The sequence below is a fragment of the Hyperolius riggenbachi genome, chromosome 9 (genome assembly GCF_040937935.1).
Source record: "Hyperolius riggenbachi isolate aHypRig1 chromosome 9, aHypRig1.pri, whole genome shotgun sequence".
In the NCBI taxonomy this organism is placed as follows: Eukaryota; Metazoa; Chordata; class Amphibia; order Anura; family Hyperoliidae; genus Hyperolius; species Hyperolius riggenbachi.
The window spans coordinates 20,238,768-20,260,893 of NC_090654.1; the positions used below are offsets into that span (position 1 = coordinate 20,238,768).

Consider the following 22,126-nt stretch of genomic DNA (forward strand, 5'->3'; position numbering starts at 1 on the left):
CTGATTTAGAACCTCTGCCATCTTCAGTGAATGATTCAAAGTCTCTAGCAGAGGACTCAGAAGTCCTGCTCACTTCAGTTGGTGTTGCAATAATACTGACCTGTGTAGCAGCAGTCTTAGAATTACAGTCTAGTCTAGCTAATGCAGATGAATCCCTCTCCAGTGAGTGAAGCAGAAGTCACAGAATCATTGCTCTATCCAGCAATCGATTCAGTAGTTTTGCCCTGTACCATGGATTATTCAGTCATCCTGTCCAGTGAAGCTCAAGTCACAGAATCATCGCCTTGTCCAGCAAATGCGTCAGTAGTTTTGCCCTGTACCATGGAAGATTCAAAAATCCATTCAAGTGCAGCAGAAATTATAGATGCTCAGCCCTGTCCTCTGAATATTTCAGAAATTTGGCCCTGTATCATGGATAATTCCGACTCTCTGGCAGGTTTAGCAGAGGTCTCAAAATTCAAATCCTGTTTGCTGAGTTTTCCAGAAGTTTTGCCTTGCGTCATGGAGAATTCTGATTCTCTGTCCACCGTGACAGAGGTTCCAGGGTTGCTTTCCTGTCCATCAAGTTCCTCAGAAGTTTTGCCCAGTTTAGTTGGGGTTGCTGTAATACTGACCTGCTTGACAGCTGTTTTGGAGCTCCAGTCCAGTGTTGCAAATGTTGATTCTCTGTCTAGTTCAGAGGAAGTCATATAGATTCCGTCTAGTTCAGTGCATATACCAGAAAATGTATCCTGCCCTGTTGGTAGTGGTACCTCTGAAAATGTCTTGTCACTACTCTTTTGATTGAATCAGTGACTTCCAACTCTGATTTTGAATCCCTTAGTAAGAGTCCAGTGACTGAAAAGTCTGGTCATGATGGTTCCCTGCCCTGTTCTTGTTTCAGTCTTGATGTGGATGAGTCTAACCTCCACAGTTCCTCGGCATGCCCAGAAGCTTCTCTTGTGCCACTTTGCCAGTATGCCCAGTTGGGTCCTCTGTGTCAGCGTGCCCAGATGCTTTCCTGGTGGCGGCATGCCTATATAGTGCCAGCCTGACACAGTTCTGGTTCCTGAAAGCCCTGATCTCGACAGTTGTCCTTGTGATCCTGGCTTGGGAATTCCCCTGAGCTCCATAATGAGTCTTGATAGTTCTCCATGTGAGCTTAAGGGGCGTTCTAATCTCTTGGGGTCTCTATGGAACTTTAAAGTGTTCTGGGAGATCTCTGAGGAATCTTGCCATAATATGTTAGACTTGTTCGACAGTGGGTGCTGTTTTGGAGAGAACAGTTCCAGTGGGCATTGCTCTGAAAAGTTCTGCTTTTTTGGACATTGCCTAGAAGGCTGAGGGTATCGCTCCGAGGGTTTCAGTGGGCATTGCTTCGAAAGTCACGGTTCTAATGGGTTTTGCTCTGAAACCTGCAGTGCTGATGGGCGTGGTTCTAGAGGTTCTGGGTCTGACTGTCTTGGTCCTGGTATGACCGATTCTGGAATTCTGTTTTGTGGGGCTACTACGACCTTCATGAATCTTCAGTCAGATCAGTTTACTGGATATTTGGCCTTTGATTTTTTGGTTTGGGCAGTCCAGGAAAAGGATGCCAGTCGTTTTGGGCATCTGGTATCTGCCTTTAAAGGAGGGGGGTACTGTCAAGATCTCTCCTGTAGCATGCATTCAGTTGTTTCATTTTGATTGCATTCGCAATAAGCGTCACTGCCATCTGCAATTACTCTGCAGTTCACAGCAGCTCAGGATGTTGTCATGAATCCACCTATGGCTTGCTGCTGTTGAACTTCCGCCAGAAAGCTCTGAATTCCCTACATGCATGTTGCTGCATAATATTGCATGCATTTGTAATGAGAGTCCTTTCAATCCACAGTCAGCCTGTAGTCTTCAATCAGACTAGCGCAGGATTGAGTGATTACCATTCCGCTGTGTGGGCATTTGCATGCCTGCTCTCATTGGGTGATGCTCATAGAAAAGTCTCCTCCTCCTCTCACACCTTGCCTGTCATAGCGTTCAGCTCTGCCATAGCTGTCTGCTGGGGTCCATGTTTGAATTGAGAATTTCCTTGCCTTGTTTTGCTTGTACACGTTTGCTGTACCTGTGGGGATACAGCAAAGTCCTTCCAGCCCTGCTAGCCTGGACACAGCCTTATGGTGGTGATTGGCTAGTGCTTCAGGTAGTTCTGATCCTGTGAACTTCATAGTCCTTCTAGCCCTGCTAGTCTGGACGCAGCTAGCATTCAAGCTAGTTCTGATCCTGTGCACGTGACTATAGCTGTGGTTGCTATTAGTTACGCTTCTTCCTGTTTGTCCTGTCCGTGCCTGTGTGGATGCTTGCTATCGCTGGGGCAGTGATTAGATTGGCAAACATTCCTTTCTGTCTGTCTGTTTGTCTGTCCCTGTCTATCCAGTGTGGTGGACTTCAGATGCTCAGCGCTGCAGTCGCACTAAGCAACCATTGTGTCTTGTTTATTGTGGTGGTTATCGGAAGCTCAGAGCTGTGATCGCTCTGAGCAATCTTGCTGTCTAGTCTAGAGCTCCTGTAGAGCTGACAGCTGCTTGCTCACTACCTTGCTTTATCTTCATAGCTCCTGCTGTGATCTGTGTAGTTTCCTCCAATAGTGCATCCTGCACTATTACATGATATTATCCAGCCTCCTTGTTTTGCTAGTTTGGTTCTGGTAGTACGTCTGTCTTTCCAGCCTCAGTCCTTATGCTTTGCACACTGAAGTCCTGGGGGTAACCGTAGTCGGGTAGGCGTCACTCCATTCACGTAGGGGCTTGTCTATAGGTGAAGAGTATGGTGGTTCATTGGGCATGAGGACTGAAAGAAGGCAAGATCTGCCAGGCCTCACAAAAACAGAGCAGTACTAATGACCCTTTGAACTTGCCTGCTGTAAAACATTATCTCAAGCTGTCTCTCACTGTTTCTTTGATGTATAAGTGCTTTAGAAAACAGGAATGTCTTGGACCCAATTTGGTAGCTTAGAGAAGCTCTTTTGCATAGATAACTGAAGTTGTTTAACTCTTCCTGTACTGGGAAAAAATATTAGACACTTTTCTTTGCTACTAATGTCATATTTCTTAGCTATACTAAATATACTATTCATTATCTCATAAGTTTATTTTCAGTTCTGGTTTGCTTTAAGGGCACTAAACCTGCAAAAATTCTCTGGCTGCAGAGATTATGCCAATTAAATGAGTATGTGAGTGTAATGATCGGTGTAACACAGAGAGGATCTGATTACCGGTGATCTGCAGTATCACTGGGAATACAGATATATACCAGATTATAGATGATCTGCAGTATCACCGATAATCCGATATGCAAACTAACCTCTGGACACCTGAGTAGAGTGTTTGGTGCAAACAGTAATAATGAGAGGACTGGGCCTCAGAGCAGTAAGGAGTACCGCACAATTCCTTCTGGACTCTCCCGGGGGGAGGAGTCAGGCTGAGAGAAGGAACGACAGAACGAGAGTGACACTCAAGGGGGAGTGTCACTATCAGGACTGGGAACCGCCTCTAACAGTAAGGTCGGTTCTCGAGGTCGGACAAGCCAGGTCGTAACCACACGGACAGATAAGGTACAGATTCAGAAGGCAGAGGCGGAGTCTAAAGTACAGGCAGGATACGACAACAGGGTATCAGATATATCGAGGTACAAAATCAGAAGGCAGGTGCAGAGTCTAAGGACAAGCCGGGGTTCGGCAACAGAGTATCAGAAAGGCAAAGTACAGGATCAGAGTTCAGAAGAATAGTCAGACAGGCAAGGGGTCATAACAGATAATCACAATCAAACTAGTACTTTAAGCTATCAACAGAATCTAGCTAAGTGTAGGATTACAGCTCCAGCTGGTCCCGGCACACTTTAGGATCTGACTAAGGTCTTAGTGCTACCACGTTGTGATCGCAACGCCAGACAACCAGCAACTGAACGGCCGACAGTATATATACAAACAGAATCTCCAGCACCTCCCTAAGTGCTGGACCAATGAGAGGAGGCAGGGTTGTCAGCTGACCAGCCTGGTCAGCTGACCTCTTTCTGGCTGCCATAAAGGTCCTGCCTTTCCGCGCGCACGCGCGTCATTCTGAACCTAGACGGACTACGAGTCCCAGCCACAGCAGCACCGCTCTGCGGTGTCTCCGCAGCAGGGACATGCGCGCTAACCGCCGCGTCCGACACGGCGGTTTCTCCGCGCTCCGCCATGCCCTTCAGGGAAACAGCCGCCTCACGCTGAGTAGAGGCGGCTGTTTTCCCGCGATGCCTCACAGCACCCCCCCCCCCCCCAAGGGGTGGAGTGCAGACAGCTCCTTCCTGGCTTCTCGGGATGTAAGGCATGAAACTCATTCCTTAATTCGTCCGCATGCATGCGACTCCCCGGTACCCATTGTCTCTCCTCAATGCCATACCCTCTCCAATGCACCAGATATTGTACCGAGTTCTGTACAATGCGTGAGTCTAATATTTTCTCTACCTCGTACTCAGGTTGGTCATCCACCATCACAGGAGGAGGAGGAGTAGGACCCACATGGACTGCAGGCTTAAGCAGGGACACGTGAAAAGATCTTACGCCCCGCATGCTGGCCGGAAGATCTATAGCATAAGTGACATTGTTGATTTTCTTGGTCACAGAAAACGGACCCACAAACCTGGGACCCAATTTGGCTGATGGCTGCTTCAGGGTCAAATGACGTGTGGAAACCCAGACTAAGTCCCCTGGTTGAAACTTCCATTTCAGAGAACGTTTCTTGTCAGCTTGACCCTTTTGACTTAGAAACGCCCTCTCCAAATTACTCTTAACAATTCCCCAATTGTCTCTGAGTGACTTCTGCCAAGCCTCCAGTGCTGGGAACGGAGTGGAGGCCACTGGCAATGGGGAAAACTTAGGCAATCTCCCGGTCACTACCTGAAACGGAGAGAATCCCGGGGAGGAACTTCTTAAATTATTGTGCGCAAATTCTGCGAATGGTAAAAACTTGACCCAATCGTTCTGCGCTTCAGCAACATAGCATCTCAAAAACTGTTCCAGTGATTGATTGACCCTCTCTGTTTGCCCATTGGTCTGTGGGTGGTAGCCCGATGAGAATGACAGCTCCATGCCCATTTGATGACAAAATGCCCTCCAAAATCCAGACACCAATTGGACTCCCCTATCTGACACGACGTTCTCCGGAATGCCATGCAGCCGGAAAACGTGAATGAGTTCCTGAGCCGAAGGGGAGTCCTTTCAGGGGCACAAAATGGGCCATTTTGCTAAAGCGGTCGACTACCACCCAAATGACCGACATGCCTTCAGACCTGGGCAGTTCCCCCACAAAATCCATGGACAGGTGGGTCCATGGCTCACTCGGGGTGGGCAAAGGCTGTAACCTTCCCACAGGTGCCAGCCGGGAGGGTTTACTTTTAGCACACACCGCACATTCCCTGACATATTCCTTGCAGTCTATTGCCATAGAAGGCCACCAAGCACACCTGGCAATCAGATCCTGCGTTCTGGTAGCTCCAGGGTGACCAGCATTCTTATGGGCGTGAAACATTTGTAGAACCTGTAGACGAAATGGCAGTGGGATAAACATAACCCCCTCAGGTTTTCCCTCAGGGACATCCTGCTGAAAGGGACCCAAAACCTCTGTCCAATCCTCCCAGGTCTCTGTGGCTGCTAACACTAACCTCTGCGGGATGATGGACTCAGGAGCGAGGGGCTGTGCTGTCTCTGGTTCGAAACATCTGGACAGGGCATCTGCCTTGATGTTTTTGCTGCCTGGAATGTACGTGATTATAAATCTGAACCTCGTAAAAAATAAAGACCAACGGGCCTGACGGGGACTTAGTCTCTTAGCCCCCTCGATGTATTCCAAATTCTTGTGATCAGTGTAAACCGTGATCGTATGTTCTGCCCCTTCTAACCAATGGCGCCATTCTTCAAACGCCAACTTAATGGACAGAAGTTCCCGGTTGCCTATATCGTAGTTTTTTTCTGCCGGTGAAAACCTACGGGAAAAATAAGCGCATGGATGTAATCTGCCCTGCAACCCTGACCGTTGAGACAGCACCGCCCCCACCCCAACCTCCGAGGCATCAACCTCCACAATAAAGGGGTAAGACATGTCTACATGTCTCAAAATGGGCGCTGAGCAAAACAATTTTTTCAGATGAGAAAAGGCTGCAACAGCCTCAGGGGACCAGTGGTTGGTATCTGCCCCCTTTTTTGTGAGACTGGTAAGGGGGGCAATTATTGTGGAGTACCCCTTTATGAACCTCCTATAGTAGTTCGCAAAACCCAAAAATCTCTGCAGGGCCTTCAACCCCACTAACTGTGGCCATTCTAAGACAGCTGTGACCTTGGCAGGATCCATCGATAGGCCTGAGGTGGAAATCACATACCCTAAGAACGTGACGGTGGTCACCTCAAAAATACACTTCTCCACCTTGGCATAGAGCATATTTTGTCTCAACTTGTCCAACACAAATTTAACGTGGATCCTGTGCTCAGAGAGGTTGTTGGAATAGATTAGTATATCGTCGAGGTATACCAGCACAAATCTACCCAACACCTCTCTGAATACCTCATTGATTAATTCTTGGAAGACGGCTGACGCATTGCACAACCCGAAGGGCATCACTAAGTACTCGTAATGCCCGTCGGGTGTGTTGAAGGCCGTCTTCCATTCATCGCCCCTTTCTAATGCGGATCAGGTTGTATGCACCCCTTAGATCTAACTTTGAGAAGATCTTAGCGTTTGTGACCTGCGTGAATAAATCGTCTATCAATGGTAACGGATAACGATTCTTCACCGTGATTTTATTCAGGCCACGGTAATCGATGCAAGGTCGAAGACCTCCGTCTTTTTTCTTAACAAAAAAGAAACCGGCCCCTGCAGGCGACCGGGAGGGGCGAATGAACCCTTTGGCTAGATTGTCACAGATGTACTCCTGCATAGCCCCTTTCTCTGGTCCAGACAAATTATACAGGTGACCCCTAGGGGGCATACAACCGGCACGGAGATCGATAGGGCAATCGAAAGGGCGATGAGGAGGTAACTTATCAGCAGCCTTGGGACAGAATACATTCGAAAATTCAGAGTATTGCTCGGGAACACCCTCCACATGAATCTTGGTCTGACCTAATGTCACTTTCCCTAGACACTGCTGGGAACAGAAGTCTGACCAACTGGTTAATTGTCCTGTAGCCCAACTGATCTGTGGCGAATGGAGCTGCAGCCAGGGCATACCTAAGACAATTGTGGAGGTAGTCATATGTAATACAAAAAAACTTAACCTTTCCCTATGCAGTACCCCAATAGTGACTTCCACCTCTGGTGTCTGAGACAGCGGACGGTCCCTTTGTAGCGGGGAGTCGTCCACGGCAGTAACTTGGATAGGTGGTTTTACTGGGGTGAGTGGAATGCCCAACTTCTCTGCAAACTCGGAATTCATAAAATTAGCCGCTGAGCCTGAATCAACAAAGGCCTTCGTGGCTTCAGATTTGTCCCCCCACGTAATCGTACAGGGAAGGAGCAAACGTTTTTCTTTTAAGGGTATGAGTCGGGCGCCTAGGGTGTTACCCCCTACAACTCCTAGGCGGTAGCATTTCCCGGCTTATTAGGACAGTTTCGTACCCTATGCCCTCCTTCAGCGCAATACAGACATAGTTGCTCAGTCATTCTCCGTCTTCGCTCCACCTGGGTCAATTTTGACCGACCGATCTGCATCGGCTCGGGAGGAGGCAAGACCGGAGAAGATGAGACAGAGGGGGATGGCGTTACCAGAGGTTCAGCGGGAGGTGCCGCGTAAGATGTCAACCTGACACGATGACTACCCCGGGTCTGTCTCTGATGGTGCAGCCTGCGGTCAATACGAATGGCCGACGAGATGGCCTCATCGACCGTTTTGGGCTCGGGCTGACTCAACATTAAGTCAGAGACCTCATCCGACAACCCAGACAAAAAACAGTCCAAGAGGGCATAGGTGTCCCACCTGGCCGTAACTGACCACCTTCTAAATTCGGCCGCATAATCTTCGACCGGACCTTTGCCTTGCCGCAAAAGCTTGAGCTTCCGCTCAGAGGTCGCGGCAAGGTCCGGGTCGTCGTAAATTACTGCCATGGCTTTAAAGAATTCCTCTACAGAGGTAAGAGCTGTGTCTCCGGGAGGTAGGCTATACGCCCAGGTCTGGGAGTCGCCGGACAATAAAGTTTTAATAAACGTGATTCTTTGAGCCTCAGTACCAGAGGATCGGGGTCTCAATTCAAAATAAGATAACACTCTACTCCTAAAATTGCGGAAGTCAGATCTGTGGCCTGAGAACCTCTCGGGTACGGGCATACGTATGTCAACGCTAGGAAGGGATCGCACCTCATCCACTGACGTCTGGAGGGTTTGTACAGACCCTGACAAAGCCTCAATCAATGCTTTGTGTTCACCCAGCACTCGATTGACATTATCCACCGAAGTGGCAAGTTCACCCAGAGGACCAGTGCGTGCGTCCATTTTGTTTTTTGGTCTGGCGTTCTGTAATGATCGGTGTAACACAGAGAGGATCTGATTACCGGTGATCTGCAGTATCACTGGGAATACAGATATATGCCAGATTATAGATGATCTGCAGTATCACCGATAATCCGATATACAAACTAACCTCTGGACACCTGAGTAGAGTGTTTGGTGCAAACAGTAATAATGAGAGGACTGGGCCTCAGAGCAGTAAGGAGTACTGCACAATTCCTTCTGGACTCTCCCGGGGGGAGGAGTCAGGCTGAGAGAAGGAACGACAGAACGAGAGTGACACTCAAGGGGGAGTGTCACTATCAGGACTGGGAACCGCCTCTAACAGTAAGGTCGGTTCTCGAGGTCGGACAAGCCAGGTCGTAACCACACGGACAGATAAGGTACAGATTCAGAAGGCAGAGGCGGAGTCTAAAGTACAGGCAGGATACGGCAACAGGGTATCAGATATATCGAGGTACAAAATCAGAAGGCAGGTGCAGAGTCTAAGGACGAGCCGGGGTTCGGCAACAGAGTATCAGAAAGGCAAGTTACAGGATCAGAGTTCAGAAGAATAGTCAGGCAGGCAAGGGGTCATAACAGATAATCACAATCACACTAGTACTTTAAGCTATCAACAGAATCTAGCTAAGTGTAGGATTACAGCTCCAGCTGGTCCCGGCACACTTTAGGATCTGACTAAGGTCTGAGTGCTACCACGTTGTGATCGCAATGCCAGACAACCAGCAACTGAACGGCCGACAGTATATATACAGACAGAATCTCCAGCACCTCCCTAAGTGCTGGACCAATGAGAGGAGGCAGGGTTGTCAGCTGACCAGCCTGGTCAGCTGACCTCTTTCTGGCTGCCATATAGGTCCTGCCTTTCCGCGCACACGCGCGTCATTCTGAACCTAGACGGACTACGAGTCCCAGCCACAGCAGCACCGCTCTGCGGTGTCTCCGCAGCAGGGACATGCGCGCTAACCGCCGCGTCCGACGAGGCGGTTTCTCCGCGCTCCGCCATGCCCTTCAGGGAAACAGCCGCCTCACGCTGAGTAGAGGCGGCTGTTTTCCCGCGATGCCTCACAGTGAGCACAATTTGTGATTGGATGATAGATGAAGCTCGAGAGAAGATCTGGTGAACAGATTAGAGCAGATGACTTGAAGGGAAATTGGAAAGGCAGGTTTATAAAAAAATATATATGATTCCTTAATATAAATAAATACAAGAGTAAATTAATGTGGACCTAAACTCTTACATAGCACACAATGACAAATTTTCATTCCATACGTAATTGATGTAGAATTTAAAGAGAAGCTGTCAGCTATATCAGGGGTCCCCAACCTTTTCCGGCCTGGGGACTACTTTCTGACCAAGTTTTTCACCGGGGACCGGCGTGGGGGGGGGGGATGTTGGGGGGATTGGGGAGCGCTTCCTAGTGGACAGTGTTGTGCGCAGTGGGTTCCGGGGGGGGGGGGGGGGGGGCTGGGGAGCGGCGGCACAGCTAGCATAGTTGCCCCAGTACAGGGAGTTTAGTTACCCCAGTATGGCTAGTATAGTTACCCCAGTATAGCTAGTATAGTGCTCCAGTATAGCTAGCATAGTGCCCCAGTATAGCTAGTATAGTGTCCCAGTATAGCTAGTATAGTGTCCCAGTATAGCTAGTATAGTGTCCCAGTATAGCTAGTATAGTGTCCAGTATAGCTAGTATAGTCCCAGTAAGGGTAGGTGGTGCCCCAGTATAGCTAGTATAGTGCCCAGTATAGCATCACAATAATACAAGCATGAGCTAAGAATATAAGAAAGCGACCGCCGGCTAAGGTAACAGCAGCGGTTGCCGTGAGGGGTGGGTGGGGTGTTATGCCGGGGAGGTTGGATGTGCAAGAGGACAGTCCCGCGGCCCAACTGTAAACATCCCACGGACCAGCAGTGGGCCGCGGCTGGTGGTTGGGGACCCCTGAGCTATATTATCTCAGAAAAAAACCCACATATATAAGTAGATAAATACTTGCTCTACCTACATAACACATGTATTGCACTGTTCACGTTTTGATTTTAGTGATTTGTCTATATTAAAAAAAGAGAAAAACCTTCTTAGTATTCTCCATTTTAACTGTGTCTATCTTGAAGCCAATCCTGATGTCATTTCCTCCCTTACTCTCCTCTGCCTGATTGTGTATGCATTACCCACCCTCCTCCCAGTCTTCAGACACTCTCACCCAGCAATAAAAAGTGCATTGTCTCAGCATGAGAAATATTGGCCAATCAGAGAGGAACAGAGGTGTGGGAGGGGAAAACAGGAGGGAGGGGCTGCATTAATTAAGTCTGAGGGGAAAGTTAAGAAGCGAAAAAAGACAACCCAGCATCCCTGCAACTTCCTTTGTGTGGCAATGTACCAAATGAGAGTCAGGTAAACTAGGGAATGATCATTTGACAACAGGATTGCCAGGTTAGCATCCTTATTACTTGTTTACTAGATAAAAATAAAGAATTGATTTTTTTATTTTATGCCTGACAATTACTTTTTAACTGCACTGAGCTGTGTGCTTTTGTTTAGCTACAACAGAGAGTAATTATCTCTACAAGTTCCTTGTCTATAGGTGTGACTCACAGTGCTATGAATACCTGAATAGAAAAAAGACATGTACTTTAACCCTTTCTGCGTTACCTGAAAAAAAAAAGAAAACCCAATACATTTTTCAGGGTTTTTTTTTTTTCAGGGGGGGGGGGGGGGGAATTCTGTAAATTGTAATAACAGTTTGTTCCCCCTAATAGTTATCATGTTGTGGATAACCTTTTAAAGAGACTATGTACTCTAAAATTCTTACAATAAAAAACATACCATTCTATTCATTATGTTCTCCTGGGCCCCTCTTTGCTGTTTCTGACACTCCCTGCTGCAATCCTGGCTTGTAATAGCCAGTTTTAGCCAGTGTTTACAAACAAAAAAACATGGCTGCTAACCAGCATGTGATAGGCTGAGACAAGCTCAGTCTGTGACTCATACAGAGCCTGGAGGGGCGGGGAGAGGGTGTGCATAACTTCTGCCTATCACAAGCAGAGCAGCACATTCCTGCCTGAGTGCCTGAGCCGACAAAGCCGGCAAAGGAAAGAAGATTAGATTAGATAACAGAGATAATACAGCCACTGTGCAACTTTTAAAGGCTGCAGTAAGACAGACGACATTAGAACAGGTATAAGAACTTATAGGATAGAACAAATAAGGCTAAACATTTTGTTACTTTCTGTCTCTTTAAAGCAGAGGGGAAGTCCTGAGTTTAGTTCCACTGTAATTGCACAGAAACCGGGCTCGATTCACTAACCGGTGATAACTCAGTTATCACGTGTTTAGGCTTTGCACGTGCAAACTTGCGTTCTAAGCATTTTGCACGTGCAAAGTTTATGCCGTTCGCGTGCTAAGTCTTATAGCGCGTACGGCGTTACGCCGTACGCACAATAAGTGCACTTTGCACATGATAACTACGGCGCTTCGCGTGTTAACCTATTAGAGTGTATGCTTAGCACGGCCGTGCCAAGCTGGTTTGCACGCGATGTAATGCACGCAAAGCTTTACGCGCGTAAACTATTGACTTCGCGTACACGCGCATAAAGCTTAGCTTTACACGCATGATATCACGTGCAAAGCAGCTTTGCCCGGGCGTGCTAATTGTTAGCACTCTTTTGTGAATCCCGTAGTGTCCATCCCGAAAAAGCTGATTTTATCTAAACAAATGAAAACTAATAATATATTTTCCATTTTTATTTTTCCACACATTGCATTTTATTCCACTGTCTGTAAATCCATTATCTGATAAGCAGTAGATCATTTCCTCATATTTCTTCTTGACATAATTGCAGAAGTTACAGCAAATGCCAATACAGTTGTCACTTTTACAGGCATATCCGCTAGCTGCAACAGAAAGAGGAAGTGACACGAGTGAGTGCATATTATAGCATAGATGAGAATATTAATATGTAGAGAGAGAGAACGGTCACCATGTCCCTCCTGATTCCCGTCATCTTCATCTGTAAGTATCCAGATTTCTCCTTCTTCACTCGGGTCATGAGTCACTCCACACACAGGAGGATACATTCTACTTATTGGTAGTCAATGGGGAGCTCACACACTGGGCAGCTTCTTATATCTCTGGGGACTGTGCTGGAGATTTGGGTTATGCCTGCTTTGTGCAATGCAGAGTTATGTCACATGCTATGTCTTTCTGTGTCTTTTATAATGTTCAGGCTTAAAGGACAGCTATGTCAAAAAATTGTAAAATTTAAAATATACGAAAACACATAAATACAGAGCTATAAATGATTTTTTTCCTATGTTGCTGTCACTTACAGTAGGTAGTAAAAATCTGTAGAAGACAGGTTTTGGACTAGCCCATCTCCTCATGGGGTATTCTCAGGGTTTTTCTTACTTTCAGTAGCTCTTAGTGAACAGCAGAAGTGATGTCGCAAACTTGATATTTTCGGATTGCGAACCTGAATTCGCCACAAACGTTCCGCCATAGAATTCAATGGGCAGGGAAATTCTAAAACCAAGATGAACTGTTTCTGGACACAAAAGTGATGGAAAAGTTGTTTAAAGGGGCCTAACACCTGGACCGTGGCATGCCAGAGGGGATTCCATGGCAAAAATTGTGTTTTTATCTCTAAAGGGGAGAAATCATATTACATTCCTAAACTTGAATAAATTGCTTTAAACCTCTGGTGTGTGTACACATTGGTCAGGTAGTGTAAAGGTTAGGCCTGGTTCACGCTGACAGATGAGATAACACATTTACAGCACCGCAAACAATCGCAAAGTGCTTTAGTGATAACGTTAGGTGAGCGTATTATTGTTTTTACTAGTTGACACCTCCATCCTATGCAGTGCGCCCATGCTTGTTTATGGATAGAGATGGCTCAAACCTCCAATTTTTAGGTTCGTGAACCTCGATTGTGAACTTCCGCAAAAGTTCACGTTCGTGCGAACTTCACGAAACGCAATAGACTTTTAAGGGCAGGCGAACTTTCAAAACTTCAAACACTAATTCTGGCCACAAAAGTGATGGAAAAGATGTTTCAAGGGGTCTAACACCTGGAGAGGGGCATGGCGGAGTGGGATAGACGCCAAAAGTCCCGGGGAAAATTACGGATTTGATGCAGAGCACGGTTTTAGGGACAGAAATCACATTGCATGCTAAATTGGAGGCATAAAGTGCTTTAAAACATCTTGCATGCGTATACATCAATCAGGTAGTGTACTGCTTCACACTGACAGACCAAACTCACTGCGTAACACACCGCAAACAACTGTTTGTGTAGTGATGGCCATGCTGGACTGGTGCGCACCATGGCCAGAGTGCAGGCAATGGCGGTTTTAAAGCCCATATGGTCGCCGGGCTGAGGTAGCTCAATGATAGAACTACAGTGACTGTCAAGCTGATCGAATTTGGTCTGTCCACAATGAAGCAACGACCTTATTATCTTGGGTGTGCCCCCAAACACACTCATATAGCCGGTCATTGCTTCATTGTGATACGAAAGCCTCTTCACCGCAGCAAGGTAATGATCACGAAGGGGAATTGACGCATGTACATGCCTTTTGTTTTGTTGTTGCAGCCGCAGTGCAGCCAGAATAATTAGGCAGGCATGTACATGCACCAGAAAAAAATATTATTGGTTTTGCTAGCAGCAGCCTTAAAAATTCAGGAATCCACCTGGAGTCCTTGACCCTGTTGGTGGTGACGGAGAATGCAGTCAAGCGGCCTGCAGGCAGAGATGCTGTGTGGGGACCGACTTAGTCTTGGGGCAGATAGTCACATGGCATGCAGGCAGAGATGCTGTGTGTGAGGACTAACTTAGTCTTCGGGCAGGCCTAACCGTGCTTTGTATACCAGGCATCCGTGGTCAGATGGACCCTTGACCCAACGCTGTGTACCAAAGATGACACCACTTGCCTTTCAACTTCACGGTACAGTTTGGGTATCATCTTTTTTGAGAAATAATTGCGGCCTGGTATCTTCCACTGCCGTGTGCGGCTTTGCTTTTGTGTGCTGCTTTTCCTCAGGTGGTCATCCCATTGCAGTTTGTGTTTTTTCATCATGTGCCTTCGTAAGGCAGTTGTCCCTATGCAGGTCTTTTTCTTTCCACCACTCAATTTTTGGGGGCAGAGAGTACAGATGGCTTTGCTCTCATCTGAGGCAGACACACAAAAGAATGTCCACACCGCTGAGCCCTGGGATGATGGCACTTTGGTGGTGGCGTCAGCAGCTGACATTGAAGGGCATGTTGACTGGCTGTCCATATGTGGTGATACATGCCGCCGGACACTGCCACGAGTTGTTTCTGATGACGAGCTCCCCCTGCTTCTTTCAGCAACTCGTCTCCTCATACTCCTCTCTGACTCCCCCTGGTCCCCCTGGTCCCCCCCTCCCCTGAACTGTCCCCCTGGTCATTATGTCTATTAGGATCCCACGTGACATCCTTGGCAGTAGCATCATCATCATAATCATCCTCCACAGCTTCTCTTGTATCAGACACCTCCTAAACTGCACCAACAGCAGGTAAATTGTCAAGTATGTCCTGAAAATCTTTGGAGTTGATGGCACGTGCCTTCTGAACACTGTACTTTGGTCCAGGGTTGTACAAGATCAGCACGACCTCGAACAGACCTGCCAGGTGGCCTGCCTCTAGTTCTGCCTCTGCCTCAGCCTCTGCCTGTTTTGTCCATATTGGAAGGATGAAGAGAAAGGTATGCACTGACTTGATTAATGCAATGTGCAGTCACACAGGTGCAGAGAAAATGGATGCACTGACTGCTGGTATATAATACAATGTGTGGTCACACAGATGCAATGAAAGGTAGGCAGTGACTGCTGGTAGAACAATGTGCAGTCACACAGGTGCAATGAAAAGGTATGCAGTGACTGCAGGTATAACAATGTGCAGCCACACAGGTCCAGTGAAAGGCATGCAGTGACTGCTGGTAGAACAATTTGCAGTCACACAGGTGCAGTGAAAAGGTATGCAGTGACTGCTGGTGGAATAATGTGCAGTCACACAGGTGCAGTGAAAGTTATGCACTGACTGGTGTATAAAACTGTTTGCAGTCACACAGATGCAGTGAAAGGTATGCAGTGACTGGTATAATATAATGTGCAGTCACACAGGAGCAGTGAAAAGGTTGCAGTGACTGCTGGTATAACAATGGACAGTCACACAGGTGCAGTGAAAGGTATACACTGACTGCTGGTATAATACAATGTGCAGTCACACAGGTGCAGTGAAAGGTATACACAGGCTGCTGGTGTAATACAATGTGCAGTCACAGATGCAGTGAAAGGTATGCAGTTACTGGTATTACAATACAATGTGCAGCTGTCACAGAGGTGCAGTTCAAAGGTATGCATGGACTGGTATATAAAAAAGCGTGCGGTCACGCAGATGCATTGAAAGGTGTGCAGTGACTGGTATTACAATACAATGTGCAGCTGTCACACACACAGGTGCAGTGAAAAGGTAGGCACTGAATGTGCTGGGCCTGGCATAGTATAGCAATTAGCAAGGGCCAGCTGCGACAGACAGAACTGTATATGCAAGCGTCAGTGGGCCACACACACACAAAAAAAAAACACATCACAAGAACATTAGCTCTCAAAAGAAATGTTTTTGGGGTGCTTTTTAGCAATAAGTATCAGCAAGGAGCAAGCTAACAAGAGCCTAACTAAGCTTTCCCTATCTCTGCAGCAACCCCTCTCCCTTCTCTCACTAATTGCAGCAGCACACAGAGTGAGAAAATGGCCGACGCTGCTGTGTAAGGGGGGGGGGGATCCAGGAGAGAGTGTGGCCTTATTGGCCGCCATGTTTCTGCTGACTGTGATGTAGAGGGTCAAAGTATAGCACAATGATGTAATATAGGGGGCGGGTCAAACTCACATAAAGTTTGCGTTAGATCGCGAATGCGAACTTGCATTGTTTGTGCAAATAAGTTTGCATGCAAACCGTTTGGGCCATCTCTATTTATGGATGGGAAATTGGGAATGCAGCTGTGCAGAGTTTTTTTTTTCTCTTCTAGTTTACATTAAGAAACTCAAAGAAAAGTTGGTATCTCTTTTCCCAAGCCATAATTCAGCCTTCCATTTTAATGCTTATGACAGTAAATACATATATTGAAAGTACATGGCTGGCTGCAGCTCCATTTCCTGTTGAGATGACAATGCAATTGTATTGGAAAGACAGCTGTCAAAACTGCTCCCTGATCCCATCAACAACCACAGGAGGCAGTTAGAGAGGGGGTGGGAGGAGATAGCAGCCAGTCTTTCCTTGTAACACTAACTAGAATTATTATTTAGTACTAGCTGATTGCCCGGCGTTGCCCGGGTATGTATCTGGCTGGTGTCGGCTCTTCCCACTTTTTCTAACCCTAACACACAATTACACAATGACCAAGTTTGTGAACTTTGCATCAGTAGTTTGTATATTCCCATAGAAATTAAAAAAAAACCCGATTGGCTGTTTGTGGCTCCGCCCCCCTCTCCAGCATTTGAACCCTAGTCACCCAATGACCAACTGTAACAGGTTTGAGGCATCTGCTATTAACAGTATAAAAATGGCAGCAATTTAAATATTCCCCTTGAAAATCAACAGCTGAATTTTGATTGGTTATTATAGACTCCACCCACTTCCCTGAATATTAATCTCAGTCACCCATTGACCATCTTGGTAAAGTTTGAGAACCCTGCCATTAACAGTGTAAGAAGGCCTGCAGTTTATATTTTTCCAGGGAAATTTGTTTTTGGTTCTGCCCACTTTTTGTAACCTGGACACACAGTCGCTTAATGACCAAGTTTGTGAGCTTTAGGGTCCTTGGCATCAGGCATCACTAAACACAAATCTGATTGGCTGTTTGTGGCTCTGCCCCCTTTTCTGTACCAGGATGAGGCCTCTGCCATTAACAGTGCAAGAATGGCAGCAATTTAAATATTCCCCTTGAAAATCAGCAGGTGAATATTGATTGGCTTTTTAGGCTCCATTCACTTTACTGAATATTAATCCCAGTTACCCAGTAACCAACTGTGCAAAGTTTGTGAACCCTGCCAGTAACAGTGAAGAAGGGCTGCAGTTTACATTTTCCCAGGGGAAACTGTTTTTTATTTCACCCAGTTTTTGTAACCTTGACACACAGTCACTCAATGACCAAGTTTGTGAGCTTTCGGATTCCTGGCATCAAAATTATGTGACTGGAAGCAGTTTATCCAGCAAATAAATATTGGCTGTTTGTGGCTCCGCCCCTTTAGTGAATTTGAACCCCAGTCACTTAATGACCGACTGTAGCAGGTTTGAGGCCTCTTAACACTGTAAGAATGGCAGCATGTAACGATTGTGGAATTCTCTCCGTGATCAGCGCACAGAACGTGCACTGACACTGCGGAAATCCTCCACAAGCGTATAATTTGCGAGAACCCAGCAAAAGGTGCAACGCACCTGTAGGGGGAAATTCCTGTCGGCAGATGGAGCTGTGGAGTGCAGAGGAACAGATCCTCTGCCCTGCCACAGACGCCAGACAGGAATTGTACGAAGGGAAGAAACGCAGGGCAAGATAGCCCTTGAAAGAGAGAGATCAAAGTGACAGAGGGTATGTGTGTCCACCAATCTAGTCGCCTCGCTGCGACGATGAACACACAACCATGAAAAACAGGAGAGAAGGCAATCGCAAGAGATGGCAATTGCTAACAGCGACACAAGACAGAATAAGCACAGAGGAGGAATGTATGTGTGTGCACCAATCTAGTCGCCAACCCGCGACGGTGCATACACAACAGCAGATATGAAGTAGGAACGCAATCGCGAGAGAGGCGATTGCCAGAGGTGACACAAGGCTACAGCAAGGCAGAGCACGAGAGTAGCAAAGGCACAGCAAATCATAAAATGAGAAGATAAGAAAAATAACAAACACTAACTAAACGCGAACACCTCACTCATTCGCAACAGCAAACGCGTTTAAAGCGCGGTCTCCGCGTGTTAAGCACAACAGAGACAAGCACACCTAACTAACCAAAGACAGACAAACACGAAACAGAACGTGAATGCTTGCTTAACGGTTACCTCACCGAGCCTACAGCAAGCGCCCGTATCAGACAAGACAGACAAACGAGAAACAGGAATACGAGAGGAAAGATCCACTGCTCTTTCCGTCAGAGCGAGTGCGATCTAAGCTCAGGAACAAGAAAACAGATCAGAAGGATCCACAGCGCTAGCGCTAGAGGCTAGTGCGATCCAGGAAGACAGAACAGAAGGATCCACAGCACTAGCTCAAGGCGAGTGCGATCCAGGGAAGACAGATCAGAAGGGGCTACCAGTAACAACCGCTGTTCCGGTTAGCACCCAGACACACAGAACGATTTCCTGTCGACCACCGCTGGGACAGGACAATCGCAACAGACAAACAAACAGATATGCAATCCTAACTGCACTAGGGAACCTGCCAAGTGCAGTCCCAAGAAGCTCTAAGCTAATCTTAACAATCCAACAGAGGAGGCTGACACTCCAGGAGTGTGATCTAAGCGTTATGACCAGCCCAGCCTTCTGGTCAGCAGGAGCCTTATATAGTGCCAGCCCACCAAGGAGACAGCTGGGCAATTTGCATGTATGCAAATCCCTCAGCAAAGCAACTCTGCAGGTTGCAATATGAAGCCAGGTCTCTTCTCCAGAGACCTGCATCTCTCAGACATAGGGAATGGTCAAACAGCTGGCTGCCTGTGCAGCCAGCTGAGCAGATCATTACACAGCAGTTTTAATATCCCCCTTGAAAATCAATAGGCGAATTTTGATTGGCTGTTGTAGGCTCCACCTACTTTTCTGAATATCAATTCCAGTCACCCAGTGACCAACTGTGTCAAGTTTGAGAACCCTGACATTAACAGTGTAAGAATGGCTGCATTTTACATTTTCCCAGTGAAATTTGTTTTTGGCTCCACCCACTTTTTGTAAACTTGATGCACAGTCACTCAATGACCAAGTTTGTGAGCTTTCAGGTTCCTGGCATCAAAAATGTGTAAATGGAAGCAGTTTATTCACCAAGGAAATCTGATTGGCTGTTTTTGGCCACGCCCCTTTCATGAATTTGAATCCCAGTCACCCAGTGACCGGCTGTACCAGGTTTGAGGCATCTGCCATTAACAATGTAAGAATAGCAGCAGTTGAAATATTCCCCTTGAAAATCAATAGGTGAATTTTGATTGGTTGTTGTAGGCTCCACCCACTTTGCTGAATCTGAATCTCATTCACCCAGTGACGAAGTATAGCAAGTTTGAGAACCCTGCCATTAACGGTCTAAGAATGGCTGCAGATTACATTTTCCCATTCAAAATTAATGGCTGAAATTTGATTGGCTGTTTTGTGCTCCGCCACAGAATGGCAGCCATTCACATTTTTTTCCATTGACATGAATAGGTGAAATCTGATTTGCTGTTTGTAGCTCCGCCCAGGTGTGCAGGGGGACGCGAGACCCCCAGAACATATCATCCCAGGTAGTAAGGGATCGGTATACCAAGTTTCCTTCAAATCGGTCAAGCCGTTTTCGAGTGATCGCCACGCACTCACACTCTTTTTTTATATATATAGATTTATATTTATATAATAGCTCCACCATCTTCCACAGCGCTGTACAGAGTATATAGTGTAGTCACTAACTGTCTGAGAGAAGCTCAAGTCACAATCTAATCAAAGTCCTATGTGTATGTCTGTATGTATTATGTAGTGTATGTATTGTAGTCAGGGCCAATTTAGGGGGAAGCCAATTAAGTTATCTGTATGTTTTTGGGATGTGGGAGGAAACTGGAGTGCCCAGAGGAAACTCTTTGCAGCTGTTGACTTAGCTGGGATTCAAACCAGGGACCCAGTGCTGCAAAGCGAGAGTGCTAACCACTATGCCATCCTGCTGCCCGGAATGTCTGGCCCTTCCTTCCTCTTTTTAGAGTTCAACTCTTTGGGCTTGATTCACAAAAGGGTGCTAACTTAGTTAGCACACCTAAAAGCCACTTAGCAGGTCTAAAGCCCTTTAGGACTGCGAAGTTTTGCAGGCTAAAGGTGGCCACACACGATACAATAAAATGATCCGATTTTACAGCAATTCGATAAAAATGATCGGATCTCTCGAAAAAATCGAAAGCTTTTTTTTCATTCGACTGAAAAATCTGATCGGATTTCCCATTTTCTTTGATTTTTATCGATCCGGAATGCCAGATATTTTTCTTCAATCATTCTAAAGATTGTATGGTGTGTGTTAGATTGTCAATTTATTAATATACACACCCTAGCAATTTTGTCAGAGTTTCCAATCATTTTTATCATAATTGGGGAAAAATTGAACATACGTGTGTGGGTACATTGGTCATATTTTTGAAATGTTACAATCGGTCAGAAAAATTGATTGAAATTCTTAAATTGAACAGATATTTAAAAAATTGTATGGTGTGTGGCCACCTTAAGGTAGCGCATGCAAAGTTTAGCGCTGTGCGAAGTGTGCAAAATGTTGCAGCGGGTGCAACCAAAACGGCACGCTGGGTGTGTCCGAAACGGCGAATGGTGCGACATTTAGGGCACTCCCAGAGTGAAGTTTTAGGCACACCCGGTGCACCGTTTTGGGTGCACCCAGTACACCGTTTCGCACGCACCGCGTAGCGCGATCAATAAAATCTTTGGGCGTGCTAACTGAGTTAGCACCTTTTTGTGAATTGAGCTCTTTGTGGTCTGCTAAATGTGTATTGGTTACTAGTTGAAGGCCTGGCATTGCTTGAGTATGTATGGTGTTGGCTTCGCCCATTTTTTCTATTTTTGTAACCCTAACAAACAATTACTCAATTACTCAATGACCTAGTATGTGAGCTTTGCGGTCTTTGGCATCAATAATTTGCACTGAGATAAAACAAATCTGATTGGCTGTTTGTGGCTCCACCCCCTTTTCTGAATTTGAACCCCAGTCACACAATTAGACAAGAAAAAAACGAGCATGCATAATCATGCAATAAATATTGCTAATGAGACCACTAATGTGTAAAAATCGGGGGGTAAGGTCACCGACCTAATTTCATAATTCTCAAAGCACACAAAAAGACAAGACAGCTCCCATAAATATTAAAAAGGCTAATCAAGAAACAAATTAATCGTGCAAAAAGCGAAGAGTTGATGCAAAATCTTATTATTCAAGCCAACTACAAAAATGATAAAAAACAATTAAAACCAAGCAAGCCGTGCCCAGGCCAGGGAGGCTCCTTAACATAATATAATATTAGCTCTTATACAGAAGATATATATGTATAAGGTGTATGTGTTGCTCTCAGACAGCAGTGGTAAAAAGTCCCAGCATCAGTGTAGTGAGGATATAAATGACAATCTATGATAACTGACACTGCACCACTACAGCTAAAGAGAGAAAGACATACATGAGTACAAATATATATATACTGTATATACTAGCTGATTGCCCGGCGTTGCCCGGGTATGTATTTGGCTGGTGTTGGCTCTGCCAATTTTTTCTAGCCCTAACACACAATTACTTATTGACCAAGTTTGTGAACTTTGCGGTCTTTGGTATCAATAATTTGCACTGAAATGAAAAAATCTGATTGGCTGTTTGTGGCTCCACCCCCTTTTCTGAATTTGAACC

The 22,126-nt window shown here is 46.3% G+C and overlaps 1 protein-coding gene across 1 annotated transcript in view; it reads left to right on the forward strand.

Annotated features, from left to right (window-relative positions):
* Positions 1 to 1,375: 1,375 nt before the first annotated feature.
* The window catches only part of LOC137533396 (Fc receptor-like protein 5), an 82,351-nt gene continuing 61,600 nt past the window's right edge, over positions 1,376 to 22,126 (forward strand). Inside the window, exons 1-2 of the mRNA XM_068254798.1 lie at positions 1,376 to 1,450; positions 7,619 to 7,772. Coding sequence (XP_068110899.1) covers positions 1,376 to 1,450; positions 7,619 to 7,772 — 229 coding nt within the window. The remainder of the gene's footprint in view (positions 1,451 to 7,618; positions 7,773 to 22,126) is intronic.